The sequence below is a fragment of the Melospiza georgiana genome, chromosome 6 (genome assembly GCF_028018845.1).
Source record: "Melospiza georgiana isolate bMelGeo1 chromosome 6, bMelGeo1.pri, whole genome shotgun sequence".
NCBI lineage: Eukaryota > Metazoa > Chordata > Aves > Passeriformes > Passerellidae > Melospiza > Melospiza georgiana.
In genome coordinates this window covers 12474699-12501322 of record NC_080435.1, presented here as the reverse complement: position 1 = coordinate 12501322, position 26624 = coordinate 12474699, and the positions used below count along the sequence as shown (strand labels likewise).

The 26624-nt window shown below is 40.2% G+C and overlaps 1 protein-coding gene across 1 annotated transcript in view; it reads left to right on the top strand.

The window, feature by feature from the left end:
* The window catches only part of LRP5 (LDL receptor related protein 5), a 124565-nt gene that overhangs the window by 37316 nt on the left and 60625 nt on the right, over positions 1–26624 (top strand). The window contains exons 3-5 of the mRNA XM_058025962.1: positions 7317–7514; positions 11047–11243; positions 12923–13054. Coding sequence (XP_057881945.1) covers positions 7317–7514; positions 11047–11243; positions 12923–13054 — 527 coding nt within the window. The remainder of the gene's footprint in view (positions 1–7316; positions 7515–11046; positions 11244–12922; positions 13055–26624) is intronic.

Here is a 26624-nt window from a genome sequence, read left to right as displayed (position 1 = left end):
GTGTGTATCTTTCCCTAAACATTGAGTTAAAGTGTATCAGCACAGAGAAACATAAAATGCCTTGGTTTGAGCTAAACATTTGAGCAGTTGTGCGATGGGTGTGTTAGAGAGCCACCAGCACCTGACTTACACAGTTGGGTTACTGTGGTTCAGTACATTTGCTGCAACCCATCTTCCATTAAGTCAGTCTAATGTGTAGATACAATTTTTTTTGACTGTCCCAATAGGTTTTCATTCAGTGTTTCCTTATGAAAAGAGAAAGAAATCTAGGTTTAACTTCAGGTAGATGTAGTTGAGTAATGACTGGGTCTAGCTCACAAGCTGATGGAGAGTTCAGCAGTTCATTCTGCTCACTTTTTCATGTGAGGATACTGAATTTTGAGTGTCTGCAGTGTGTCTTAAAATGGGTTGAATGTATTGGGATTTGGTCTATTTTTCCATTCCTAAAGTAAACCACATTTTGTGAAAGAAGGGGACCTGGGGTCAGTGGCCTGCCTGTGAGACAGCCCTTGCTGTCAAGAAAGCCAAGAGCACTCCTGGGCTTCATCAGGAGTGCTGCCATCAGATCAGGAACCTCCCTCTCCACTCAGAGCTGGTGAAAGGACCCTTGAAGTGCTGTGCCCAGTTCTGGCTCCTCAGCAGGAGAGAAACATGGACACGCTGCTGTGAGCTGATCACAGCGCCCCAGAGGTCATTAAGGACACCTTGCCAGTGTGTGTTTCCAAAGAATAAATCAGAATAAAAGACATTGTAGGAAAACTGTAGTGGAGAAGGCTGGTTCTCAAGGGTTTTGTTTGCTTTGTACACATTTTTTGAATACAATGTGATTAGTTGTAATGATTACTTGCTATGGCATATTTTTGGGTTTGTTGTAATGATTTTGTCAAGGACATCCAGGTCTCAAAATTCAGTGCTTGAAACAAAGAAAAGAAAATAAAAAGGTAATTTGAAAAAAAAGTAAGTAATTTGCAGCTTAATGCTATGTGAGATAGACATTCTTTTCTTCTGTAAACAGTTGGGGATATTTAATTTCACAGTGGAGTTTTTGTAGCTTTAAAGGTGGGATGGGGGAAGTAAGTTTTAAATGTGCAGGAATCTAAACTTCATAGCAATTTCCTGTAAACTCCTGTTTTATGCCATGGGCTTGTATAAGTTCAAGAGCATTGTTGAAATTGGAGAAGTTTGTACTGATTTATATCATCTGTACAACTGGCCCCTTTTGTGTAAGCAGGTTATGTAAGGTTTGGCAGCTGTACTGCATTTTGGGAGATGGAAAAAGTGTTTGGGCAACGTTGGCTGCTTTTTATTATGTCTGTGATACCTTCCAGCTCAGATGGCTGATTGGCTGCTCTTGGAGGGCACAATCCTGATTTCTAATCTTTGTAAAAATAATGACAAGAGACATGAAGCACTGGGAAATAAGAAATAACCTGCAGCTTTAAGACTGAGGGGAAATATGGTCTTCATTCTGGTTTTGCTCCTGCACCTGGAATTTTAAAATGAGTTAAGCAGGGGAAAGAAAACAAACCAACCAACCAAACAAAAAAACTCACCCAAAAACAAAGCCAACAAAAACCCCCACTGGGGTGCAGTTTGCCAACTTCAAAATCTGTTTGTTTTTGCAAGGTGGTTTTCAGTCCCATTCTTCTGATAGGAAGGAAGCACCATTTAAGCCCTGATTCAATGTGGTAGTTTATATCCCAAAACCCAGGGCCTTGTTGGCTGCAGTTGAATTGCATTTAATTAAGTTCTGATAGAAAGCTTCGTTGTGAAGCTTGAAGCTTACATATAGAGCTTACATATTTGTAATATATGTAACACATGACATGTATGTGCTTACATATAGAGCAGTAACTGAATTTTATGTACTCTTTTGGGTCTGGTGCTTCTGGCTGCTGGACTGGATGGACTCTTGGTGGCTGTGAGTTCATGAGAAACTGTACATTTACACCATGGCTTTGGAAGAGCTTTGGCTTCTGCTCTGCTTTGTTCCAGCTCCTTTCTTTGGTGTAGCAAAGTGGTGCAGCAGATCAGTTTAGGGACAGAATTGGTGCAAGTGCTGTGAAATTATCATTTGATGTTAGTCTCTTTTTCTGCCTGCCTCTCCTTCCTTTCTGCCTTGGAAGTCTGGAGTTAAGGTTTAAAATCAGTGAGGGAGGGAGACACTTAAGCATCTCTGAAGAAGTAAATAAAGTAACTCACAAGTTTGTCCAAGGTCTGCTTTTTGTTTAGAGCATATGTAGTGCTGCTTGGTTACTTTTTTTTAAGGGTATTGATTTGCAATAGCTGCTTGGCAGTGAATTTTGCTCACAAGGGCTTTTTTTTCCTATCATTAGCTCTTTAGGAATTCATGTTTTCATTTTCTTTGACAGCCTCAGTGCTGTTAGTTTTTTTTGACCTGTTGCCATGCAAGAAGGATATAAAACTCCTCAGATGCCAGTCCTAAAATGTGATCGATCTAATGTGTACAGAGATACTGAGTTTGATATTTTTAGTTTCTTACAATTGTTACGGCGTGCCCTGGCCCAGGGGTATTTAAAACTCTGGAATTTACATTTGAAAACACTACCACCACCAAGAAAATCAACCAAACAAAAAAACCTACCCAAATGCTTGCCTTAGGCTCTTCATTGTTATTCAGTGTGCATCTTTTCAGCTGGCTTCAAAAACTGGGAGGCATAATAGCACAGGTAGTGCCAGACTGAGACTCTTTGCTTAGTCTACTTATTTTTCTGAAATGTTATCTGGCCCAAATGCGGGTTTTTTTTTTTTAAATGGTGAAATGGAAATGATAGGGATTGTTAATATACTGGACACCTGGAAAATAGGTTCTATTTGAAAAACAAAAACCCCAGTCCAGAACCATCATTTGTCCCAGATGTCTTGACTGTTTTCAAGTGTTTGTTTTATACTGAGGTCAATAATAGATGTGGACTCTTGAGCATTCTTTAAAAAATAAATTCAGGAAAGCCTTCCCCCCCCCAGAATTAATACGTCACTCCAGGCTCCTGAATGAAGGTTAATTTAAATCAGGATGAATCAAAATCAGTTCCTGTCCTGCATATAAACTATTAAAGTATGCAGATTGATTCCTTTCTCTGAGAAGCTACTTGGAGCTTTTTGCCATATTCCTCCCCTGCCCATAAAGCTCCAACCAAAAGTGTCTGCTTTTGTGTAGGAATTGATCCTGTAGACTGCAGGCATTTGGAAGATGGAGGCTGTAAGGCCTAATTATTATTCAGGACATTACTAAAATCTTTAATTTCTCCACTGTTTTTCCTGTATTCCTCTTTCTCTGATAAACAAGCTAGTACAAGCAGATTTCAGTACTTTTGACAGGAGACTAATAATTTTAATCAGATCCATGGGTTATTTCAAGGATAGTTAGCCTTTTTTTTTTCTTCATGATAAATCATAGCAAGGAGGCTTTCCCCCTGCCCCAAAAAATTCTCTTATTACTGTTCCAGTTAAGTTTACAGTGCTGGTTTAGTTAAGCTTGTGTAATTCTTTCCATAATAACCATGGATGTTTCTTTTCTTTAGGATTTATAACTTGTGCAAAAAAATGTCTGTCTTCAGGTTGCTCCGTGTTCCAGCCAGAACACTGTATTTTTACCTTAATTTGAACTAGCTTTGTCACTCAAAATAGAGGAGGACAAAAAAGGGAAAACTTGATATTTTGTGCATTCTTGAAAATCCCTTACAAGCATGCAGTTAAAACATGAAATTTTATGGCTTGTTAGAGTCTCATGTCCAGTGCTCTGTTGTATCTTGTGCTGCAAAAAAAATGTCATTAGAGCCTAGATGCTAGGCTAGAGAAAGGTGGAAGAGAAGGGATGGAAAGGGCTGCCCTAGCTAATTGCAGACTCAAAGGTGAGTGACTGGCCTAGGGGGAGGTGATGCCTCTTTCTCTGGGCAAGCTTCACAGGTGGCTTCAGCTGGCTGGTTGCTGCTGTTCTTTGCTCCCTCTGTTTAAGCACCCCTTGCTGCAGAAACATTGGTAACACTGATTATTTGCTAAGGTAATTGAAAGGTTTTGAGTTTTCTCATTTTTTTTTTCCTTGTTAGAATGCTAATGTCAACACCAGGGTGGGCACCGGAGAAGAAGTGCTTCATTTGGCAGTGGTATGGTTTTAAATGGGCTCACTTAGACCACAGAACATCAGTCCTGCTGTAGGAGCAGCTTCTTACATTGATTTCCAAACTCCCAATTCAGGATCTTGATGTGCTGAGAGATCCCCAAGCCAGAGCACATTTCCTAAAATTCTTGGCAATTCAGCACCTGCTGCCTGATAAAGGACAGAAACCTCTTTGAAAAGGATGCAAAAATTGTATTTGCTTTTCTGTGGCTTGGTGTCTGCTCCTGTGATGGACCATGGGATTCTGTGGGGCACACAGAGGGAAGAAAACCTTTACCTCCTTAAGTGTTCAGTATAGTCTGAAAAGTTCACTGAGAAGATCAACTGTGTGATACTTGAGGGATTGCAGGGACAGCCTGTTGTCAGGACAAGGTGGTGACAGGCTGTGTTGCTTTAGAAAAATCCAACCAAGAGAGAAGTGCTTTGAAGGAAGGCTGCCTGCATTTAGATTGTTCTCCATGTTGTCTAAGTGCATCTTCATCCTGCTGACCCTTCCTTTGTGGTGCAGCTACTTTGCTAATACCACACAGTATTAAACCTTTGAGTAACATTGAGCTTGGTGCCTGCTAATGAGCTGAAATGTAGAGATGCAATTTTCCTGTGACAAGTTTGTGAATTTGAAAGTACTAGTTTTGTACAGCAGTCTCTGTGAGGCCAAGGGTAAACACACGTCACCTGTGAAATTAAATGACATTATTTTTTGGGAAGAGACTCTTGAGTTGGAGCTCCTTTAATATCATAGAAAAGCCATGAGGACTCTTTGGTTTACAGATTTTTTTTTTTTCCTTCATCTGAATGCATTGAGAGTGCAGGCTGAAATTTTAATGGAAGGCCTGAGGACAGGAATTTTGTTCCATGATAATTTAAGGGATGTTTTCTCATCCTTTTAACCTGCTTTGAGGGTTGAATAGGACTTAGCTAGTTTTGTCTCCTTTGTTTTTTCTTTTAAGTAACTTTCATGGTCTAATTGTCTAATGGTCTAATCTCCTTTTTAGTCTGCACTCACATATTTCAATAGCCACATGATATGGCCCAAAGTCACTTCTAATAGCCACGTTTTTCTTCATTCAGCAGTCTATCTTTTGGCTGTCTTTATTCCTGTAGAGCTGGATGCAGGTGGTGCAAGCTGAGCAGGATCAGATGAGCTGGATCAGACGACTGATTTGACCTGACCAAAAATGAGTATTTGGCCATATCAGTTTCACAGTGTGATTCAGCATCTGGTTGTGCAGACAGGTTTTTTAAGGCTACTTTTCTCTGTCTTCAGTTGTTTGTCAATAGCTGCTTCCCCACACAGTCTGAGTTGCCACAAATTACAGCCTGACTTGTTAAGGAAAACCAAAATGAGTGGCAATTTACATTCATAGGTTGTCCTCTGAACTGGGGCAGCTCTCAGCTACTGCTGCTGCTTTTCCAGGAGCTGTCAGTCTGTCCTGGTTGCTGGAGCTGAGGAAGCTTTGGGAAGGCATCTGGGGACATGACTGTGCCTCAGCCACTCTCATGTGAGCTGCGCCAGAAGCCTGCGGAGTCACCTGCATATGGAGTCTTTTATTGCACCTAGAAAACTTGTTAGATCTCACACTCAGGTGTATGTGGATTTTGATACAAGTGAGCAATGTCTATCTGTCTGTCTATATCTGCATGGTTATTATATTATTATTATATTCCCCTTTTTAGTGGGACAAACTGCTCATGATTGTAAATGCTGCTGTGTGGGTGCTGTGACTGCCCTGGAACTGGAGATCTGCCTAAATTGGGGTGGAGGATGCACATGGAGATCTGAACATTTTAAGGTTAAGTGTGTTGTGAGGGACATTTGCTGGTGATAGCTGTAGAGCTGCCTGTTCCTCCTTGGCTGAAATGATGGCCCAGCTGCGGGTAAAGCAGCTCCAGAGCCTCTACAGTTTGCAGGGGGGAGAGCAAGATCCCCCTGCAGAGGAACATGACAGCAATTACAAATGTAGTCCCTACATCATCCCTGAAGTGTGGACAGGAGTCTCTCTCATAAAATAAAGCATAAAGTTTAAGAGTGTTTTCACAATCCACATTCATTTACTTCCTTAGTGGCTCCTACTGTGGTTGCACAGCGAGTGCTGTCTTCTCAGGGGAGCTAAGGGTCTGAGATAAGCCAGGTTATGAAACATCTGGCTCAGCATTGTGCAGGACTGAATAAATGTCTCTTTACCATGCTTTTCTGGAGCTGCAGTGTTAAGAGGACTTAGCTCAGATGCAGCTCTGTGCTCTTGCCCAGCTGGTGCCCATCTGGAGCTCCTGTTGATCTAATACTGTGCAGGGAGCCTGGGGAGGTGATGGGTCCAGGGCACAGATCCCTGGTTATGTTTGAGAGCTCCCTCAGGGCAAAGGCTTCCTCACACAAACCCATGGCCCAAAAGGCTGTCATGGCATTGGGAAGACAGTGTGTTTCTCTGAGAACCCTGAGGCAGCTGTGTTGTGTTTGCATGTGCAACTTGCAGGCTGCATATGTGGTGCTGGGTAATGTTTACCAGCTGTGAACTGACTGTCCTCTTCTCACCAGACCATTTCTCTTGTAACTGTACAATCTCAGCTTTTCGTGCAGATGTGTGATTTGCCACACTTTGATGTGGTCCTTTCCAATTGGTATGTGCTGTTAACCTCTTGTGAGTCTGTTCAGGCTACTTACATTGCCCATAGGTGGAGTGATAGGGAAACTGGGACATGGATGGGAATGGGGAAAAAAAATTCCAAAAATGTAATGTCTTTCTAAGACTTCATGGATTTGTGATTTATTTTTTTGACAGAAACAGATTTCAGGACACTTGACTTCATTCTTTTTTTCTCTATGGATTTGCAAAAGGAGGTGAAGCTGTGGTCATTGCAATACAGGATATTAACTTGTAGCAACTGACCACAAAGGGATGATACTCAGTTATAAATGCTTATAACAATCAGGTACTGCTCAGCTTTGGGAGACAATGGTAAATACACAAAACTTGTGAGATGGTTTCATGAAGGACTTACTTTGTGCCTTGTGAGCCTGGAGTTTGATTTGCTTTAATAAGTGTGTAAAAGTTTTGGGAGTAAACACTGGTGTCTGTACCCTGCTGTATGTAATGTACCATTGTACCATTACAGGCTTTGCAAAGAGCTGCTGTCCCTGCATGTCCTGTGGCCTCATTTGTGTGTGTGTCTCTTTCAGATACATGTACTGGACTGACTGGGGTGAGACGCCCCGGATAGAGCGGGCAGGGATGGACAGCAGCATGCGCAAGATCATTGTCGATTCCGACATTTACTGGCCAAACGGGCTCACGATAGACCTCGACGAGCAGAAACTTTACTGGGCTGATGCAAAACTGAGTTTCATTCATAGGGCAAATCTGGATGGCTCCTTTAGGTAAGCTCTCTGGTCTATAATAAGGTGTAAGTAATTTCTCACTTTCTGTGTTCATGATGAAATAAGACTTTTTTCCCCTAGTAATCTAGAATAATGCCAATACTTTCCCATTTTTTAAAAATGCAATTCTTAATTGCCTTGCAAAAAATAACCTCACATACTATAAAACTGGTTTTAAGAGTAAGACTGTTTGTATCAGTATTTCACTATAGACTGTTCACAGCCTTCTTGTACAGCAGGGTTCTTCTTTTTTAGGCTCTTACTTGTCTTGAAAATAGTTGGGGTTCCTTATTCTTGACCCTAGACAATATAACATTTAACTTGTGACTGGGATTTTACAGTATTGTTAATGTTTTTTTTTTTAACCAACGAGAAATACACATTGAGACACCCTTGTCCATGGCCCCATCCAGAGAAGTCCTTTATGTCATGCCTATTAATTAACCAATTCTGGGTTGTTTCAAACCACAAGCACTTAGGAAGCACATTTCCTAAAGCTTGCTGGAAAGCACAGGGTGGAAATTTTTTGGTGGCTGCTGTCCAAGTGTGCTGTTAAGTTTTGGCTTCTGTAGACATGGAGAAATGACACTTCAGGCAGGGCAGACTTGGCATTTGAGATTGCATCTTCAGTTCTGTGCAGTGGTCAGTGGGCAGGATGTGTTGGACCTGAAGGGTGAGTGTCACATGCAGTAAAATGTCCTGCCAAAGTAATCTCTGCACTGTTGTCTGGCTTTGGTCTTCAGGTAGTTTTAAATGACATTTTCATGATTTCATAACATTTAAAATGCCTGTGTCAATAAAATTGTTTTGCCTTGGTGAAAAGTTGGAGGAGCTCTATTTTTCATATTTCTGTGTAATAGAATAATATGCCTTCCTCCCAAAAAATTTTTCCATGGTGTTTCTCAATTTTTTTTTTACTGAGTTGCATTCTATGCCTGATTTTCACAGTCATAAAAGAGCAATAGCAATATTGACATCCTTTATAAAACACTCTCAAGTTCCTTTGAGAGCATTGTGTAAGAGCTGGATAATGGTGGCATTGTAGTAAGTGACAAGTATTGACTGACAGTGCAGGGTGGAGACAGGGAAAAGGCCTTTGTGGAAGGCAGAGGTAGCTCCCACTCTGGCTGCAGGTTCCTAGACGGAAGGAAAGATTTTCATATGATTCAGCATAGAGTATGTTTCTCTGATTTGGGGGAGAGTGGCAGAGTTTGAGGTTTCCAGGCTCTTTCTGGGGTTTTCATGCACATACAAATTGTACAGACTTTACTTGCATGTGTGTGTAAATGTTGAAGTTGTAATTGGCAAGTAAAATCTATTCTGCTCATTTTAAGGTAGAGAAAAGCCACCCGAAAGGGAGAAAGACTTTGAATGCACTAATTCCAGCAATCTATCCAAATTACTTTGTGATAGATCCATGCCCCACCTCCCAAAGAGATTTCTGTTGGACCATAAATCAAATAGTGTTTTAGTAAATAACAATGTATTTTGCATTAAGAAAAATTTGGCTCTCTTGCATATTTTATTGAGGTGCTAGAGCATGTAAATGCACACTTGAGATCAGAATATCCCTGTACAGGGTGCATTCTGGACATTCTTGATGTCTGACTGCATGCAAACTTGTAGGTATTGTCCAGCATAATAACTCTGAAAGTCTTATGGATGTTGATAAAAGGCCATGAAGATTGATCTGAATCATAACTCCTTTTAAATGAAATTTTTATTTATTTCCTTTTCCTTTTCACTGTTCAATGTTGAAACAGATGTCTGTGAAGTTGGGACTCCTGGATTCTGGTGTTAAAGGTGCATTTCAGTAAGGGCTCAGACTAGATGGTAACTTCTGAAGTTGTTTCTGTTCCTTAAACATGGAGCAAGTTTCACTCATCCATGACAATAAAGAAATCTGTGATGTTTCAAATGCTTCCACCCCTCCCATAGGAGAATCCATTCAGGATTACCTCAAAATCTAAATAAAAAGGAAATTTGCATTCCATGTGGTGGATTAATGTTACTGGAGCAATCTGCCTCTTAGCAAGCTTCAATTTGCACCCACATTTTCTGGAACTATTTCAAAGGATGTAATTACAGGAGAAAGGGAGACTTGATATCTAAGAATGATGGAAATAGGGGCAATACATAGTGGAAAGCAGCTGTTATGATATTAGGATACAGCCACTGCTGTTATTAGTGAAGAGGAAAGAGCAATGGTAAGAGTGGAAAGTGAAATTAGTATTTGTATTTATTCTGTTGTGTTTTATGGTAAGAAGTAGTGGTAATTAGAGAGAATTTTGGAACAGTTTCAATTTTATATCTAGAAGAGAAATATTATGAATAATTTTGTTTTCTCATGTATATTCTGGTACTTTTTTGCATGTCACAGTCTGTTTTAGACTCGTCCATGTCTGAATATATATCAAGAATTTTGGGGGTGTTTTTTATTCCTTTCTACCCTGGAAAATGCAGATAATCACCTGTGCTGCTCAAAATGAAGCAGAGTCCTTTCCCTGCCAAATGTTAGCTGGTTTTTGTTTTTCCTTAAACATCTTCAGTGGAAAAAAAATGAATGCAGATTTAATAGAGTTATAAGAAAATTAAGTTCCTTATTTTCCTTCAGGATGACACTGAGACTTCAGCTTTCTCAAAGTCATATGATGAAAAATTTTGAATAGTGCTTTGCTGTGTCACAACACTGGTTTGAAAGTTGTGTGCATACCTTTGTGTATACATAAAATGCATGGGTTTGTGAAAACTGAGTACCTGAGAGTTTTGACTGAGGAATTGTCCAGTGTCTTTTCTCTGGCTTAGTAAATGTCTTCAAAACTACTAAATCTAAATTTATTGCAACTGGTATAAATTTTGGGATCCTGTGAAAACATGTTAGAAATGTCATGTGTTTTGTGGCTTCCAGTTCATCTAATTCTCAGATGTGTGCCAGTATGTAATTGGAAAACCACTTCAAATGTTTCAGATTTTTATTAATTATAAATATTTAGTTTTAGGAAAAATATAACTGACCTTTGCTCTACATTAAAAATTAATCTGAAAAATAGTTCCTTCTGCTGCAAAATTAAGAGAGGGGTCATTTAATGAGACTCATAGGTCATTTCTGCCTTTTTCTCCTGGAAGAAGAGACTGAGTGCAAACTGAAGTTCTGGGCAAAGATGTCATATGCTGCTATAATCAGAGGAGCACTCTTTGGACCTTATTTCCTTGGAAAGTCACTTGTGTTTGGGTATTTGCACGGCTCCTGAAGTTAAGGAACTTAAGGGGACAGTGTAGAGCCTGAATTGGATACTATGATGTTCTGAAACCCAATATATTTGTGTCCTTATTGCTGTGAAGGGGTAAAACCTTATTTTACATTTTTCAGACTGCTTGTCCCTTTTATCACCAGGTGAATCTCTTGGTCCCATGAATTTGTTGAAAGATCACACTTCCTACGTGAATTTCTACAGAGGCAAATTTTTTCATGTGTGTGTGGTAACAAGTGGAAGCAATCAATTTTTTAATCCTTACTCTTTCTCCCCAAAAGGCAAAAAGTTGTTGAAGGTAGCCTCACCCACCCGTTTGCCCTGACGCTGTCTGGGGACACTCTGTACTGGACGGACTGGCAGACGCGCTCCATCCACGCCTGCAACAAACGCACGGGAGAGAAGAGGAGGGAGATCCTGTCTGCCCTCTACTCACCCATGGACATCCAGGTCCTGAGCCCCGACCGACAGCCCTACTGTACGTCCTGCTTGCCCCCAAACCCCTGCTTGGCTGCTGCTTCTCTGGCAGGGAAAATGTCAATCAGCAAAGTGGTCAGTGTGGAGTTTCAAAGTTCTGCACACTTGTCAAGGGGTTGGTTGCTAAAGGTAGAAGTGCTTGAATCCAGTGCCTTGCTTTGAGTATTCCAGCCCCAATTGGTGTGAACTCACTCACTGCCCCAGCTGGTAGCAAAATCCAGTGCAGTATTCAGTGACTTGTTTTGGTTTGGAATATTTGAACGAGGATGATACCAACTTAGCTGGCATCTTTTTAATGCCATTGCTTTAAAGGCATCTGTAAGAAATGCTTATTATTACTTTTTCTTAATAATTAAAATTGCCACAAAATATATAATGTTCATGTCGTACTTATAAGTGCAATTTTTGCAGTGCAAACTTGATCGTGGTTATCTTCAGTACATATCAAATAGTTTGTGCACATCTTAGTATGGAAGGGTTTTAGTTTTGAGCTTTCATGTAGACACACACGTACCTCTATTTTTCTATACATTCTCTGGTGCTACTTCAAAGGAAGTAGAGTATTGAAAATTGAGTAGAGCTGCATGTATTTTGTATGTTCGCATGATTCCATGTGACAGCTGGTTTTGGAGGTTTTGGAGTTTTTTAGGATTGTGAGAATGGGACTTAAAATCAGTGTTGTGAAATGTATATAATTGAGTAGCTCTGAGAAGAATCAAGTCTTGTCCAGCGGAAATACTTTTGCCATTTGGACTGGCTTCTTTCTTTATGCCAGCTGTAAAATCTGCTTCCCTAAAGATAGTATTTGTTATTCCAATTAAGTTAATAGGATGTGAGTAAACAGGCCTGAAAGTAAGCAAAAGGAGTTAGAGCTCATCCTGGGGATGGAACATGTGCAAGTTTTCCTTGAGGTTACTGGGTATGCACAGCACCCTGGTCTGTCTCACAGCTCCAGATAAGAGTTTGTCTGTGCTGAATTCTTGTCATTGCTTTTAGCTCCAGGAATGTCCCAGCCTTGGGTCATAGTATTTGAGTCAGTCACAAAGAAAATAGAGCACACAGAGAAACAGCATATGCTGAAAATAGCTCAGATGCCATTGACTTCATTAAGATCAGGCTTGGATTCCTTCCTTACCAGTTTGGTTTTTTTTCCTGTGAGTGTCAGTGGAAGTAACAAAAGTCAAATTAGCCAGACATTTTGTGCGTTTATATTAAAGTAGTTCAGATGATGATTGAAACTACAGTTTTGCAGAAATCTTGAAAAAGTTGCAAGTGTTTTTTATAAGGGGAAATATTTATCCATAATTACCTATTCATATGGTTTCATGTCTTGCTGCCATTTTTTTTCCCCATTAAAGGAGGAAGGAGTGGTCAGTTGTCATGTGTCCATCCTTGTCCTGTACATGCAACAGTAGGAATTTGTAATGTAGGAATTGTACAAATTCTTGTTTTCTTTCATAGAGCTGATTGTCCCATCAGTTGCATACATCTCAATTTAGGTGCCCCTAGAGTTAAGATGCTGGGGAGGGGGGGAAATCAAGCATTTCATGTTGTGATTCCTCTGTTTTTTAGCACTAAAGCTTATGGCAGTCATTTGGGATCTGTAATTTCTCCCTCAAGGAGAAAACAGAGCTTATGGGCTTCTAGAAAACTTGACTAAATCTGCTTTGTTTCTTGAAGTTCACACTCCATGTGAGGAAAACAACGGTGGTTGCTCCCATCTATGCCTGCTGTCTCCAAGGGACCCCTTCTACAGCTGTGCCTGTCCCACTGGTGTGCAGCTGGAAGATGATGGCAGGACGTGCAAAGCAGGTAGGAACTTGGCTTTTTTCTACAGTCACAGTGTTGGTGTGGTTTGGGTTCACTGCTTCAGAGCTGATCCTTGAAGAATTGAGTTGAGAGGAGCAGCCTGATAAACTGAAATGTTATTTTGCATACAAACCTCCCACTAAGCTACCAAAGACAGAGGTTTTTATGAACTAAAGTAATCCCTTGTAGTAGAAATCAGAGATTTTTGCCTGTGTTTAGGGTTGACAGTTCTCTGGATTTTATTAAAAGTAAGTTAATGTAGGACATCTTTCCATTTGGACGGTGGAGAAACTGCTGCTCCCTCCCATTCATCCTCCAGAACAGGTCTGTGATAAAGCAGTGGTGGCTGAGTTGTTAACTGAGAAAATACTGCTCTAGATGGTGTCCCTGAGAAGTAGGAGAGGGTTGTGTGTCACTAATAAAAAGCTGTTTAGAGAAGAATAGCTAGGACATGCCTTTTAATTAAACAGTGTAACTAGATGCATATTTTGAATTCACAGGTTGAATGGTATACAAAGTGGTATACTTTGAAATCTTATTTTTTTCACTGATTGATAGGTCTTTTTAAAAGATGCATCTTAGAAAAGCAGGCAACTAACACTGATATGGTGATAGAACATAGGAGGGAAGGTTTTGGAGACTGTTCTGCTGACTCTGCCGCCTGTCTCCAGTGTGCTTTTGAGTCTAGTCAAGTAATATAATAATTTTCTGATGTGGCTTGATTCCTCTGTGTACTAGAGCACGCATAAGAGATGCCTTTCAATTGTGAACCAGAAGCACAATTTAAACACTGAATCTCCAGGGTTTAAGGGCCGGTTTTATTAGCTCATCCTACTCTAATTGAAAGGCTTATAAGGTAGTTTTGCAGCTGCTAAGAGACTTTTCCCTTTACTCCTTCCAGCTTTGGAAAGTTTCCCTTTCACAGCTTTTAAAAACCCCTCACTGAATGCTCAGGACAACCTTTTGGAGGTTCATATTGACCTCATGTTTCTGGCAGTGGGAATAAAGGTCAGCCTGCTTTTGGCATTTTGGCAGATAGCACAAGCAGGACCAACTGCTTATACTGTGCTTTCACCTTTCCATTGTCAGGCCAGACAGTTTGCCAAGGGTTTTCTGTCAAAGGAGGGCAAAAAAGTGGGATGAGAACAGGAAATCTGGTTTTGCATAAGAATGTAGCTTTTTCATTCAGTTTTATGGATTATTTCTTTCCCAAGCTCCACATCTTTTGTTGCCCGTCTGCCTTATGCCAACATCCATGTGCTTCTCTTTCCCATCTTGCTAATTAACTCCTTGGTTGCAAGGAGCTGACTTTTTGTTCTCCACACGAGCCCTTTGTAGCGGCGATGTAGCAGGAGCTGCAGACCCACGGGTGCTGACCACCTCTTCACTTTGTTCCTCTTGGCTTGGGCAGAGGTGCAAAAGCGCAGAGTCACTTGGGCATGTGAGCTGCTTTGATTTCAGGCTGCTAAGTGAATTTCACAAAAGCTGCTGGGGGTTTACCTGCAGAAGGGAAAAGCATTCTGTTCTCAAAATCCCTGTCCACATGGGGAGTTTACTGGTGCAAATGTAACTATAGAATGTTATTTCTGTATATGTCTATCAGAAAGAATTCTTGAGCAGAAAAGCCCTGGGGTGCTTAGGTGAATTAGCTCTCTTGAATATTGAAGTAAACATACATTGGTAATGTTCAGATGAGAGCACTCTGTAGCTCTTTACAAATGGTAAAGGACCTAGGTAATTAACAAAAAAAATGAATTCAAGGACAGGCTGTGCCAGTATTTGTTTTGCTGAGTTACATCTGTATATCATGAAACTCTGGATTTTTATGCTTTGACTAAACTAATAATTGATATGCTGGAACCTTAAGTATTGTGCCTGTGTTGAAATATAATTCATTTTCCTGTAGTTTTGTACTTTTGGTGTTCGTTCTTGCTTTCTCTCTGGTTCTAAAGAGTTGCTCTGAATAAATTTTTAAAAATTGCCTTTGCAGTAAATATCCATCACTACTAATGGATGATTGATAGATAGATAGATAGATAGATAGATAGATAGATAGATAGATACATACATACATACATACATACATAGCAACTGGCATCAAGTGTATGTTCTCCTCTGGGAATGTGTATATCTTTTGTGGAGGTAAATAGATAAATTTATTGTTTTGCAGACCCATGGTGCTAGACCTGTTTTCCTCTGTTGGCTTGAAAATGTTCTGCACTACCTTGAAGTTCCCATAACAACAAGCAAGGGAGTTATAACTTTGGAAAGTAAATCAGATGCTCCTGACCACATACTCCTAGCAAAGTGAACATTCAAACTCTGGTCTTTGAAATGACTTGGGAGGTTGTGTTGGACCACTATGGTCTTGCTGGATATGTCAAGTACATGGTATTAGATGGGTATCTGAACCTAATCTTGCTGGCATAGCAGGTAATGAAGTCACAGTTTGTAAAGGCTGTCAGAGTCTGATGGTTCTGGTTGTGCTTGTGGAGAGTGGCCTACTCAGTAGGAGCTGGTAACACCTTGTAACTTTCAAGAATAACTGACTAGTGAAATTTCATGTCTCCAAATGGAACTTCAGTTCTCATACTAGGTAGTTTTCTTGATCTATGTTTTGTTTGTTTGGTTGTTTGTTTTGTTAATTTGTTTGAATGCCTTTCCTAAGCTAACTTGAGCAATTGCATGAATATTTGAGAAAGGAACCAAAATTTGGTTGCAGTCATTTAGAAGGGTTGTGTAATTCTACCAGCAAATAGGCCAGTTAAAAGCAGAGCAAAAGAGGGGAAATTTCACAATCTTGGGGACCTTCTTTTAGTAATTTTGCTGATTTAGGACCATCCTGAATTTTTTCTTGCTTTCATTGCTTAAGGATCACATTTATTTTCTTTATGAACAGAATTATTTTGATTCATGAGTCTCCTGTTTGCGTGCAATGTCTCCTTTCAAGAAGCTGTTCTTTCTCCTCTCCTGGAGTTCCCTTCCTAGGATTTAGTGAGTTCTGTGGGTCAGTGGTAGTTTGTAGTGTTGTGAGAAAGACAAATGTATTGATGGCTGTCTTGTCTCCAGCAGCAAATTATTTGCTCCATTTTTACCTGGGAGATACTTCAGGTGATACCTGTCACCTCTTTTGAGCAGATAGACTTCCCTCATGCTTCTCATTGTGCACAGTGAATGACATGAATTTATCTGTTTCTCACTCCAGCTCTGGTGCACCTTTGGTGTAACTTGTACCACTTGAAGTGAATGTTTCCAGATAAAATGGAGCTGGGTGTTTGCACCCTGTTCTGCCTGTGTGGAGCAAGTTTGTTTTGCTTTGCTGGGCAAAGCTGCAGTCTCAGAATATTGGATGACTCCCTCTGCTTTTTCCTTCCTTCTGTGGCTTGATCATGTGGTTCAGGTCAGTCACATTTAGGGAAGTTTAGATGTTTTTTGTGTATCTTGCCAGCTAACTGTGATTAAACCCTGATCCCAGTCTCCTGTACAGCAGCTGTGTGTCTGCATCCTTCCAAGACTGAGCTGGTTTTTGTAAACAGCATTCAGCAGCATGTTTCTCTTATGTTTCTGGAAAATATATCAATTCTTTCTGCTGTGTTCAGTATCACTGGCATACAGCTATCACTGCAGGCCTTCTAAAGGAATGCCAAAACCCTCATCTTTTTTCTAAGTGGATATATTTCCTGTAAGCAGTCACTTGACTTCCTGAATTCCCTCTCCCTGTCAGTTGCATTCCCAAAAGTTCTTATTCTCATTGCACATAATTTTCTGATAGTATCAAGTTAGTCAAAGTATATGAACTAGAATTAGTTGGATAGCATTTTAAAACCTATTATCCAGGGCTAATACCTGCAAAATATTTTCAATATTCCACACCTCACTCTCAAAAGTCTTTACTAGCTTGGCTCTCTGGCTATGAAGCTGTAATAGGTAGGATAAACTGGGACTTCAGCTAATGTTCTTTTTTTATTCTATTTTTTTAACTTCAGCAAGGACACTCAGAGCTACACAATGTCAGAATTAGTCCAGATTCATGCAGCTTCTGGAAGCTTCTGGACCCCTAGTTTTAAAAAAAATATTTTTCAGGATTTTCTTTTATTTCTCATTAAATATGTAATGCTTGCTGCAGTATATAGATAAAATATTTCAGTAAATGCTACAGAATTTTACTTTACTCATTATGCAAATTCATTGCAGCAATTTCACATGGCCTTAATATCATTAATTCTTGATCCATTTTACATATTTAAATTCCTTTCTAACTAAATTTAAATATCTATTAAGAGGAACCTTTTTTACTTGCTTCCACATAAAACACAAACCAAAACAAGCCAAGCCTTTCTGTGACACTGGAATCTCTTTCTTTTAGATTTAATTTTACTCTGATTTATTGTTTTTTCCATTTGTGTTGGGAAAGGTCATGATTCTGTTGTCTTTCTTGTGTTTGAAAGCAATGTGAGAGGCCTCTTGGTAAGAAGTTCTAAGGGAGGTAGGCTGAGGTATAGGTGTATTTGCATGCCATACAAGGAATAGATGACAAATGCAACATCCAAGTTTTCCATAGTTTTGGAGGAATGCTTTTGATATTTTGAACTTTGCACGAAAAAGTGATGCCTGGAAGTAAGGGCAGTGCCAAGTAAAGTATGTTCCTTCAGTACACTGGGCATTGGCTCAGTATAGCTCTAAGCCAGGGCGTGTCTGGACAATGTTCTTGATCACAGGGTTCAGTTTTAGGTGGTCCTGCAAAGAGCAGGGAGTTGGACTCAATAGTTAAGTAATACAACTTGAGATATTCTGTCATTCTAAGATGACGAAGCAAAACTGTCTCCAGGAAGGGCTATAAAAGCATAAATGATCCTCTGCCATAGCTGAAGACAAAGAATTTGGCTGCAGAAGCAACCATATCCAAATGGTGCTTCAGCTTCTGCTCACACTGATGTTATTACTGAACTCTGAAAAAGTGAACGTCCCTGTGCTGGGGCACAGATTTGTGAGCTGATGCTACCCATGCAATGCTTGGTAATGAATTGCTCCTATAAGGGGCCTTTCCTAAAGGCTGTACAAAAAATATATTAGGGATAAATACCCACAATTGCATCAATTCTTGCTAGTTGCTTGCCTTAATGCTGAGGTAGCTGGCAGGTTTCACAGTGAGTCAGGTACCTGAATTCACAATTATCTTAGTGGCTTCTTTACCACAGCAAATCTACCCTTATAGAAAAAGGGGTTTGCACTGCTTGAGATGTGGAAATTAAACTCTTGCTGTGCATCAGCATGAGCATTCCTTAAAGCCAGCATGAGAACTGCTGCTGTATATTGAGCTTCAAGCATAATGTGAGTCAAATGAAAAAGTTACTCATTTTTAGAACCTTGTATATATTCAGTGGCAGGAGTTTGGTTGTTTTAAAGTGGTAACAAGGAGAATTTCTTCCCTCTTCTGCTCCCACTCCTCAAATGTACCTCAGTTGATGGGTCCTTTGTAGAAATCTGGCTCCTTTTAGGTATCTCAGTCTAGATGTTGTAACTAACCTGCTGCTTTTTAGCAATAATATTGTCCCTGCTATGTCAGAATGTCAGTGGCCATTTGAGACATGGTACATTGACCTCAACTCAGCAGAGGCATTTCTCCAGTGGAAGGCAACTGCTCTTTGCTTGAAAATGGGAGAGTTTGGCTGTGAGTTAGTCTTGTGTGGTGTTAGAAGTTGTAGGGTTTCTGTGAGCAAGGTGTGACAGCTGCAGTTTCTCAAATAAATGAGGAAATTCTGTTCTCCCAAATGAAAACCAGAAAAAAGCCCCCACATTTTCATAACTGGAAAAGAAAATACTTGCTTCAGGTGTTTGAAGAGTCAGCTACCCTTTTCTATCCTGGATCCTGTTGTTGAGGCCGTTGATCCGGGTTGGCTGCCATTCCCAGTGTCCTATTTCTCTTTGCCATTCTGCATGTTGTGAAATAGAAAACTGTTTTTGGAACCTGCTGGCTAATACTGCATAATATGTACAGTGTTTTTTTAATATGCAGGAGACATATTGAAGAATATTGAAGGAAGAAATGCTAAGGCACTTTCTTCTCATCTCCCGTGTATTTCTGGTGCACATCATATGTTTTGAAAGTTTTTTCCTTGGTGAGCTATCAGGAATTTATTACAGCAACAAAGCCTCCAAGCAAGACAAGCTGGCAGACAAATGCCTTCATGGTGAAGTACTTATTTCATGCCATTTAACCACCAGAGAAGGTTTCTTTGCTGGTGTGTGTTCCTGATAAATAAGAGGAGCAGTATGGATTAATCCAGACTTTCTGATGAAGCAGATCAACCACTAATTTGAGAAAAACAGCCCTTTTGAGAAAGGGAAGGGTCAGGGAGATATATTTTATTTGGGATAACTACTGTAGAATCAGTTCTTTCAAATACCTGATAAAACTTCTGCTGACATTGTGTGAGTAACTATCTGGAGAATTCTAGCACTTGGAAGATGCTGGAAGAGAAACTGGTGTATCAGTAGATAAATTTTGATTACATTCTATCATTGATTTGGAGCCCTATTGGGAAGTAGCACTCATGTCCTAACTTTTTTGTCATGAGATACAAAGGCAAAAAGAAAACTGTATTTTACCTTATTGCCTAGACTGGATATCTGTTTCTCCCTGTTGACAGCTCTGTGATTGAAATGCAGCTGTGGAAAACCATTGGCTTTTGGTTGCAAGGTGCTTTGATTTCTTAGGTGTCTTCTGCCCTGTGCCTGGTGTTTGACTACTGTAGGGAGACTTTATCCCAAGATGGATGACTTTTTCTTCACTCCCTCTCTCCCTATTGCACTCCCAAAGGTGTACTGTAATTCCTGTGCTTATCCAGGAATTGTTGAAATTGCAAGTTTGTAATTAAAAACTGTTCAGTAATGGGTTCCTGAGAGTTTGGGAAATCTAGAGGGAAATCTACCTCTTCTCATTCCACTCCATTTAGTGAGTGGGTTTTTTTCCCTTTCATTCATGTGTAGATCTTTGTTTTGAGTCTGTTTTCCCTCCCCTTGCTTTATTTAGTGTGTTATGCTGGCGAGTTTATTTGATGTATATGAAAAGTTTACATTATTTTCTATTCATAGCAACTTTTATACTTCTGAATGGGGACCACTTTGTGTAGCGACAAAATGAAATAGCCTCATATGGAAATGGCCTTATTTATAATTTCACTGGATAAAGGCCATTAGAAACATGCCATAAGGAACAAACCTGGAGGGAGTGAGGAGCATTCTTGAAGGTCTGCCACATCATCATCTCGTTCTGTTGTCGGTGGTTTTCCTGGGCTATGGTGAATGAAACTTTCTTTTCAAGCTTTGTTGGTGCATGTTTCAAATTGATGACTACTTTCCAGGACTCTGAAACTCTGTCTAGTTAGAGCTTATTTTTGTGGTTAGGGGTTTTTTGTTTTTGTTTTGTTTTTTTTTTCTTTTTCTTTTTGGTGTGTGCCTATAAAGGAAATAGTGAAGCTCTCCCTTTTCAGCTCTGTTGAGTCTCTGGATTGAATCTGGTTTTATGCTGCAAAAGAACCACACCCTGAGCCTGCACTGAAAAGGTTTAGATGTAAACTTTGTTATCTTGCATTTTCTTTGTGCTAGGAACATACACAGGCAAAGTCTCCAAGACCCAGTGATAACAGCCTAAGCTGCTGTGGCTTGACTGCTTCTTCCAGCACTGGGTGGCTGTCCCTCTGTTTTACTGCATCAATGTGAGATTGAGACTCTCCCTAGATTTGCAAACCCTAATTTGCAGCTGTTTGTATCTTTTTTGTCTGTTTTGTTTTGCTGTTTTGCTTTTTCCTTGATTGTGTCAGTTTAGAATTGAATTTTCTGGGCCTCCATCAGACTTGGCACATAGTAAATAATGCTTAAATTTCAAAGCATTGCACAGTTTTCAGTCTCAGAGAGGGCTTGTGGGGTGTAAATATTTATTTCTGTTTGTGTAAAGGATGACAGCAGTGCAAAGAAACTTAATATGTTCAAGGTCTCTTGCTGAATGGGAAACATCTGCAATTAGAAGTCAATAGAAGTGGGATTGTAGAAAACCTACTGTCTTTTTGTTCATTTTTAAAATATATTAATTATGTATATTGTTGAGTTGTAATGAATTTTTGATTCTTGTCTCTGTGCATTTGAGGTGTTACTGCCAAAACTCTGTTTAACAGAAACTAGGTGGTAAAATGGATGTCAGTTCCAAAGTCAGTGATTCCTTGCTCTGAGCCAGTGGAGTTGTGTATCTCTAGCAGAGAGAGGTACACGTAAACTTTAAAACCTTTCTTTGTGATGAAACACCACAATCCAAAGCCTACCCTTTTTCTAGCAGTAGGGATTTTTGGCAGACTTTTTCTTGGCCCATCCTTCTTCCTATGGCTTGCAGTGAACTGTTATTAAGAATTCTGTGCCAAGGGATGTTAATTTTTTTTGTTAACAAAGAGTAGAAGCTGAGAGTATGATATCCATAAGGTAACAGATTTCCCACTTAACATTTCCAACTTTCTGTTCTCTGTTTTTAAAGCACACAGAGAATATACAGACCCCAGGGCAGGGTAAGACTTAGTTGCTCAAGTGCTTTGAGCTCTTTGGGTGAAAGCTGTGTGTAAGGGCAGCTTCTTTGCTTGGTACAGCAGTTGCCAGATGGCTGTGCTGACCTTTGATTCTGGCTAATACCAATGCATTTATGACTTATATTAATGCTGTTTTGAGTAAATCTTCCTAAGAGTTGTCTACTCCTCTTCAGTAACTTCTCAAACCTTTGTGCTCACAAGTATAGTACTGGGCATGTAAAACTGAATGTGTCTCACAGAAACTCCTTTCTAAACTAGAACAGGGTAACTGTGATTTCTGTCTTGCAACAGCCTTTTCTGGAAGAAACTTTACTTTTGTCCTAGTAAGCTGCTTTGTGCTAATGATCTTATCAGCTGTGCAGTTCAACTAATATTCCATTTGTGGGATTTCACTTTGGTGGCTGTGTGAATGTGTCAAAACTCTGATTTGTAGGTATTTTTTCTGGTTCAGGCAAAGTTAGAAGTCTGCTGCTATGATAGTGGAAGAAACAGGAGACAATAGCTTTTCCCTGTACCATGCAGACAGAAATGATGTAATTTATGAGTTACGTAAGTGCTCTGGTATTTCCGCTCTTTGTCACAATTGTTAGTTTTCCTTATGCTTACTTACCTTTCAATTAAATCAAGTCCTGTCTGAATGTGGCCACTCAAAACATTCTTTCAAAGAAACCTTTCCTGTTTCTATTTTGCTGGTCGCACACTCCCACTGCACGCAGCCCTTGGTTTTAAATTGCATGTGCAGTGTCCAGTTGGAGAGGACCTGGGCAGCCTTTCCCAGCCCAGCACTGTCACACAGTAAGAAGAAGCAGTCCTGTCTTCCTCTCAGACTGAAAGATAAATAAAAGCCTGGACTGGAATGCATAGTGCTGTTCATGTTGCAACTGGCTCTAGTAAGGTAACCACGGAGAAGGTATAAAAAGATTTTCCATTCATTTCTAGGTATTGCTAAAGTTTCTTTCAACTCCTTAAATATTACTGTTTTCTGAGGAGGTTGAGGAGCAAGAAGGGGATTTTACAGAGTATTGTTGATTTATATCCAGTCAGTTTCATTGCATCATTTTTTTTTTTGGTGTGAAGAGTGACTAATGTTAAACCCTTGTGCAAGGTGTTGTAGTTGTTTTGAATATTGAAAAGCTTATTAAACATCATGGTAGTGTTACCAATATTCATACAGTCCATGTTTTCTCCCAAAACCATACTCTGGCCGCCTTTTGCCATACACTGGAAGTTTGCTAGATAATTCACTGTATTGCAGCAACCAACAAAATCCCTTGCTGTTTTGATAAATCTATTTTGTTTATCAAGAGTGCTGAGGTAGCTGTGCTCAAACAGCTTGTAAGGGAGTTGCCTGCAGTCAAAGTACTTCTAACACACACTTTTCAGAAAGCCCTTACCATTTTGTTCTTTGGAGCAGAGCTAAAACCTTTCCTGTTTTCAGAGTGTATCTGATTTTTCTCCCCACAAGTCTCGAGATTTCCAGAGTTGTTTGTAATGAGACTGAGTCTGTACATGCAGGTGCATGCTCATGCATATACATAAAACTGGGGGATGAGTCCTACAATAGGTCATTGTTCCAGCCTAATTAGCAGACAGACAAATGGGAGAGGAATAGCGTGGCCTTTTCTGGCAAAGATTAACAGAGGCAGCCACTGCAGTCCACATGTTTAGGTTGGGTGAATAAATTGGAGCATTTGTTCCTGTGTTATAGATGTCTTGTTACTTGTCAAACGTGAAGTGGGCCAAGGGAAGAATAAAAAAGGGTCTTGTCAAGCCGGTGAGATGTCTGTTTGCTGTTGTCAGCTCTGATTGCAGTTAGTTTTGCAAATAGAATACAGTTGCCATTTCCAGCAGTGAAGCATGAATTTTTAATAACAAGAGCACAAACCAACCAAATCAAAGCAAGAGTGATATCCTAGCATAGATATTCAAAATACTGATTTCTGGGTATGGCAGGAAAGCACCTTGTGTAAGTTCCAAAAAAAAATGTCTCCTAACCTGTTTCTGTAGGATTTATTAATTGCAAATAGAGTTTAGAGTCGTCTTATTTGTTTTTTGGGGGTTTTTTTGTAAACTCAGATGTTGTTCTGATGCCCCATCCCTGGAAGAGTCCAAGGCCAGCTTGGGTGGGATTCTGAGCCACCTGATCTAGTGGGTGGCATCCCTGACTCTCACAAAGGGGTTGGAATTAGATGATCTTAAAGGTCCCTTCAGACCCAAACCTTTCTGTGATTGTATGTCAACCAGAACAGCTCATCAGCACTTATGGTGATTAGATCTACTCTAAACATTTCTCTTGAAGGTCTGCAGAAAGCTTGAGCTGAATAGAGAAAAATAAGCAGTTCAAAATTTAAACTAGTTGAAAAAGTAAAACAATTGGAGTATGGGTATTTTAAAATGTTTTCTGGATGGAAGAGTTAGATTGATCTAGTCCCTCCTGGTTTTCTATTTATGGTTTGCATAGAGAATTTCTCATAAACTTCTGCTGAAGTGTTTGGTTGCTGCAATTGTGATGTTGGAATTGCTTGCATTTCCCACTCCCCTTCAAAAAGGCTTTTGTTCATTGTGTGGTATTATAAATGATCATGTTGTAACAGTTAGCAGTTCTGTTGGGAATCTCTTGATCGTGTGGTTACAGAAGTGACTGCAGTGAGAGAGGTTTTGAAGATGAAGTTAATTAAATGTATGTTACAGCACTTTAGCACTAGGTAAATAGCTGGCTGTAATGTGTTAAGCAGATTCTAGGGTACCTAGGATAACACTGGGCAAGTCACAGCACAGCACTTCTGCAGCCTTGAAAACATTCCTACCAACATTAATAATCAAAATACCTCCATGATACAGATAAAACTAATGAGCCAGACAAGCGTGTTTGTCCAGGTTTTTAGAGAGAACCAGTGTCAAGTTCTCACCTCTTGGTGTTGTGCTCAGAGCCTGCTGCCAACTCTTTCTCTCTAGCAGAAATTTGTTAATGGAGTCAAATACAGTTATAACCAACTGTAATTTTAAGCTGTGCTGTAATAAAAGACAGGATTTGCACCTATCAAAAATTACCTCTGATAACAATCTATTACAGGCTTTCAAGTGGAGGTGTAACTTCGTGATACATGCTGTGGTAACATTTTCTCTGTTCTTGTGTATTTTGTTGTTCAAGGATATAGGTGCATGTCTGTCAAGAGTCGTTAATTTTAAGCATCCCTACAGAATTAAGCAGGTAGCTCATTCCCCTTATTATTTCTTTTCCCCCACAAGCCTCAGTTAAAGTTATGTTAGAAAATAGAAGAAATTTCCAAGAGATATCTCATTCAACTACCAACAAAATGTCCCAGTTGTCAACTGAAGATTTTCTTTTTGTTTGCTAGATCAGCAGGGAGAAGTTTTCTTCTTCCTGTTTATTTTTAGCTGTATATGTCCATGGGACAGAACTGAGGTTGGGACTGTAGCTGCAGTAGTGTTTGCTTGGAGAAAAAGTCACAGCAGCTGGACATGTCAGAAATAAATTGTTTCTTTTGATTTGCAAGAAGATTCTAGTCATGTAGCTGATTCAAGGTGGCTGGGCTGTCCTGTTCCCGGTCAAAATAATACTTTGAGTGCAAATATGTACATGGTCTTATGCAGAGGTGAACCTATCACAGAGCTGGAGATAAATCTGAGTCTAATTATTGCTGCTGTGAGGAAGTGAAGGCTGTTTTGGTACTACTTGTGAGTTTTAGGGGGTGTTAACAGTGTCTTTCAGCCTGTTGTCTAGTCAGCATTTCTAGGCACAATCTGGGCCTTAGACTGATGGTTGCTTCCTCTGAACTTGTTTACAGTGAACCAAGGTGACCCTGCAATCACTTGTGTGAAGAGGCAAAACATATGCATTTGATTCTTATCTGTTTGTTCCCATGCAATGAGGCTTGTAATGTTGGTTATCCTAGAAATACATGTAATATTGGTAATTGCTGTGTTATCACTTGCTAGGCTTGTATTTGATGGTCCTCTGCTTCACAATACTTGTAACTTCAGTATTAAGGTTATGATTGCAGACACATTGATGTTGTAGAAATTCAGAGGTTAAGGTGGATATAAACCTGAGTGTATGAACAGCTGCCATGCTGTTACTTGAGTATTAGCCACCTCTCTTGGACCCCTCTTCCCTCTAGGGCATGTTCCCACGAGATTGTTCCAAGGAGATGCCTGAAGAGATCAGTTATCTTTTCAGGACCTTACTCAGGATCCCGTTTCTTTGAAGGATCCTGTGCTGCACCGTGTCCTGCTCACTGCAGCCAAGACTGCCCCCCACATTCACATCCCAGCCAGTTCTTTGTTGTTAGTTAGTGCAAGGTCCAGCAGCATATCTTTCCTCCATCACCTGTGTTAGAAAGTTGACATCAGTGCTCTGCAGGAGCCTCGTGCACTGTGTGTGCTCAGCTCACCCAGCAGAGATGGGGGTGGCTGGAGCCACCCATGAGAGCCAGGGTGTGTGACTGGGAGGCTCCTGCCAGCTGTCTGTAAAGACTTCATCTGCTTGCTCCCCCTGATCTGGTGTCCTGGAACAAACACCCCCAGCAGTGTCACCCTGCCTGCTCTGCTCTTTAATACAAATCCAGAAACTCTTGACTTGCTCATCATCCTCCCCGAGACAAAGGGCTGGCCATGTGTTCCAGGTGTTCTCTTAAATAAAGAGCAACTCCAACATCTCAACTGCTTTTTAAATGTATAATTGAAAACCCTTCTGTGTCTGTACAACACTTAGATGACCAGATACATCACCCTTTCCATGTTGAGTTCTGAGGCATGAATTTTTACTTTACTTGCACTAGTCTAGAAGCTAGACATAAAGCTTTGTTACATGAGGTATTTGGTTCTGCTGTGGTTGCTGTGTTTCTCTTGCTTTGCTGTCATGAATGCATGGGCTTTCATTCCTCCCTTTTCTCTGGGGGGTTTTTTAGCTTTGAGTTGTTGTTTCTCTCTTCTGCCTAAGCCTTCCCTCACAGTGATGCTGTCCTTACCAGACCTTG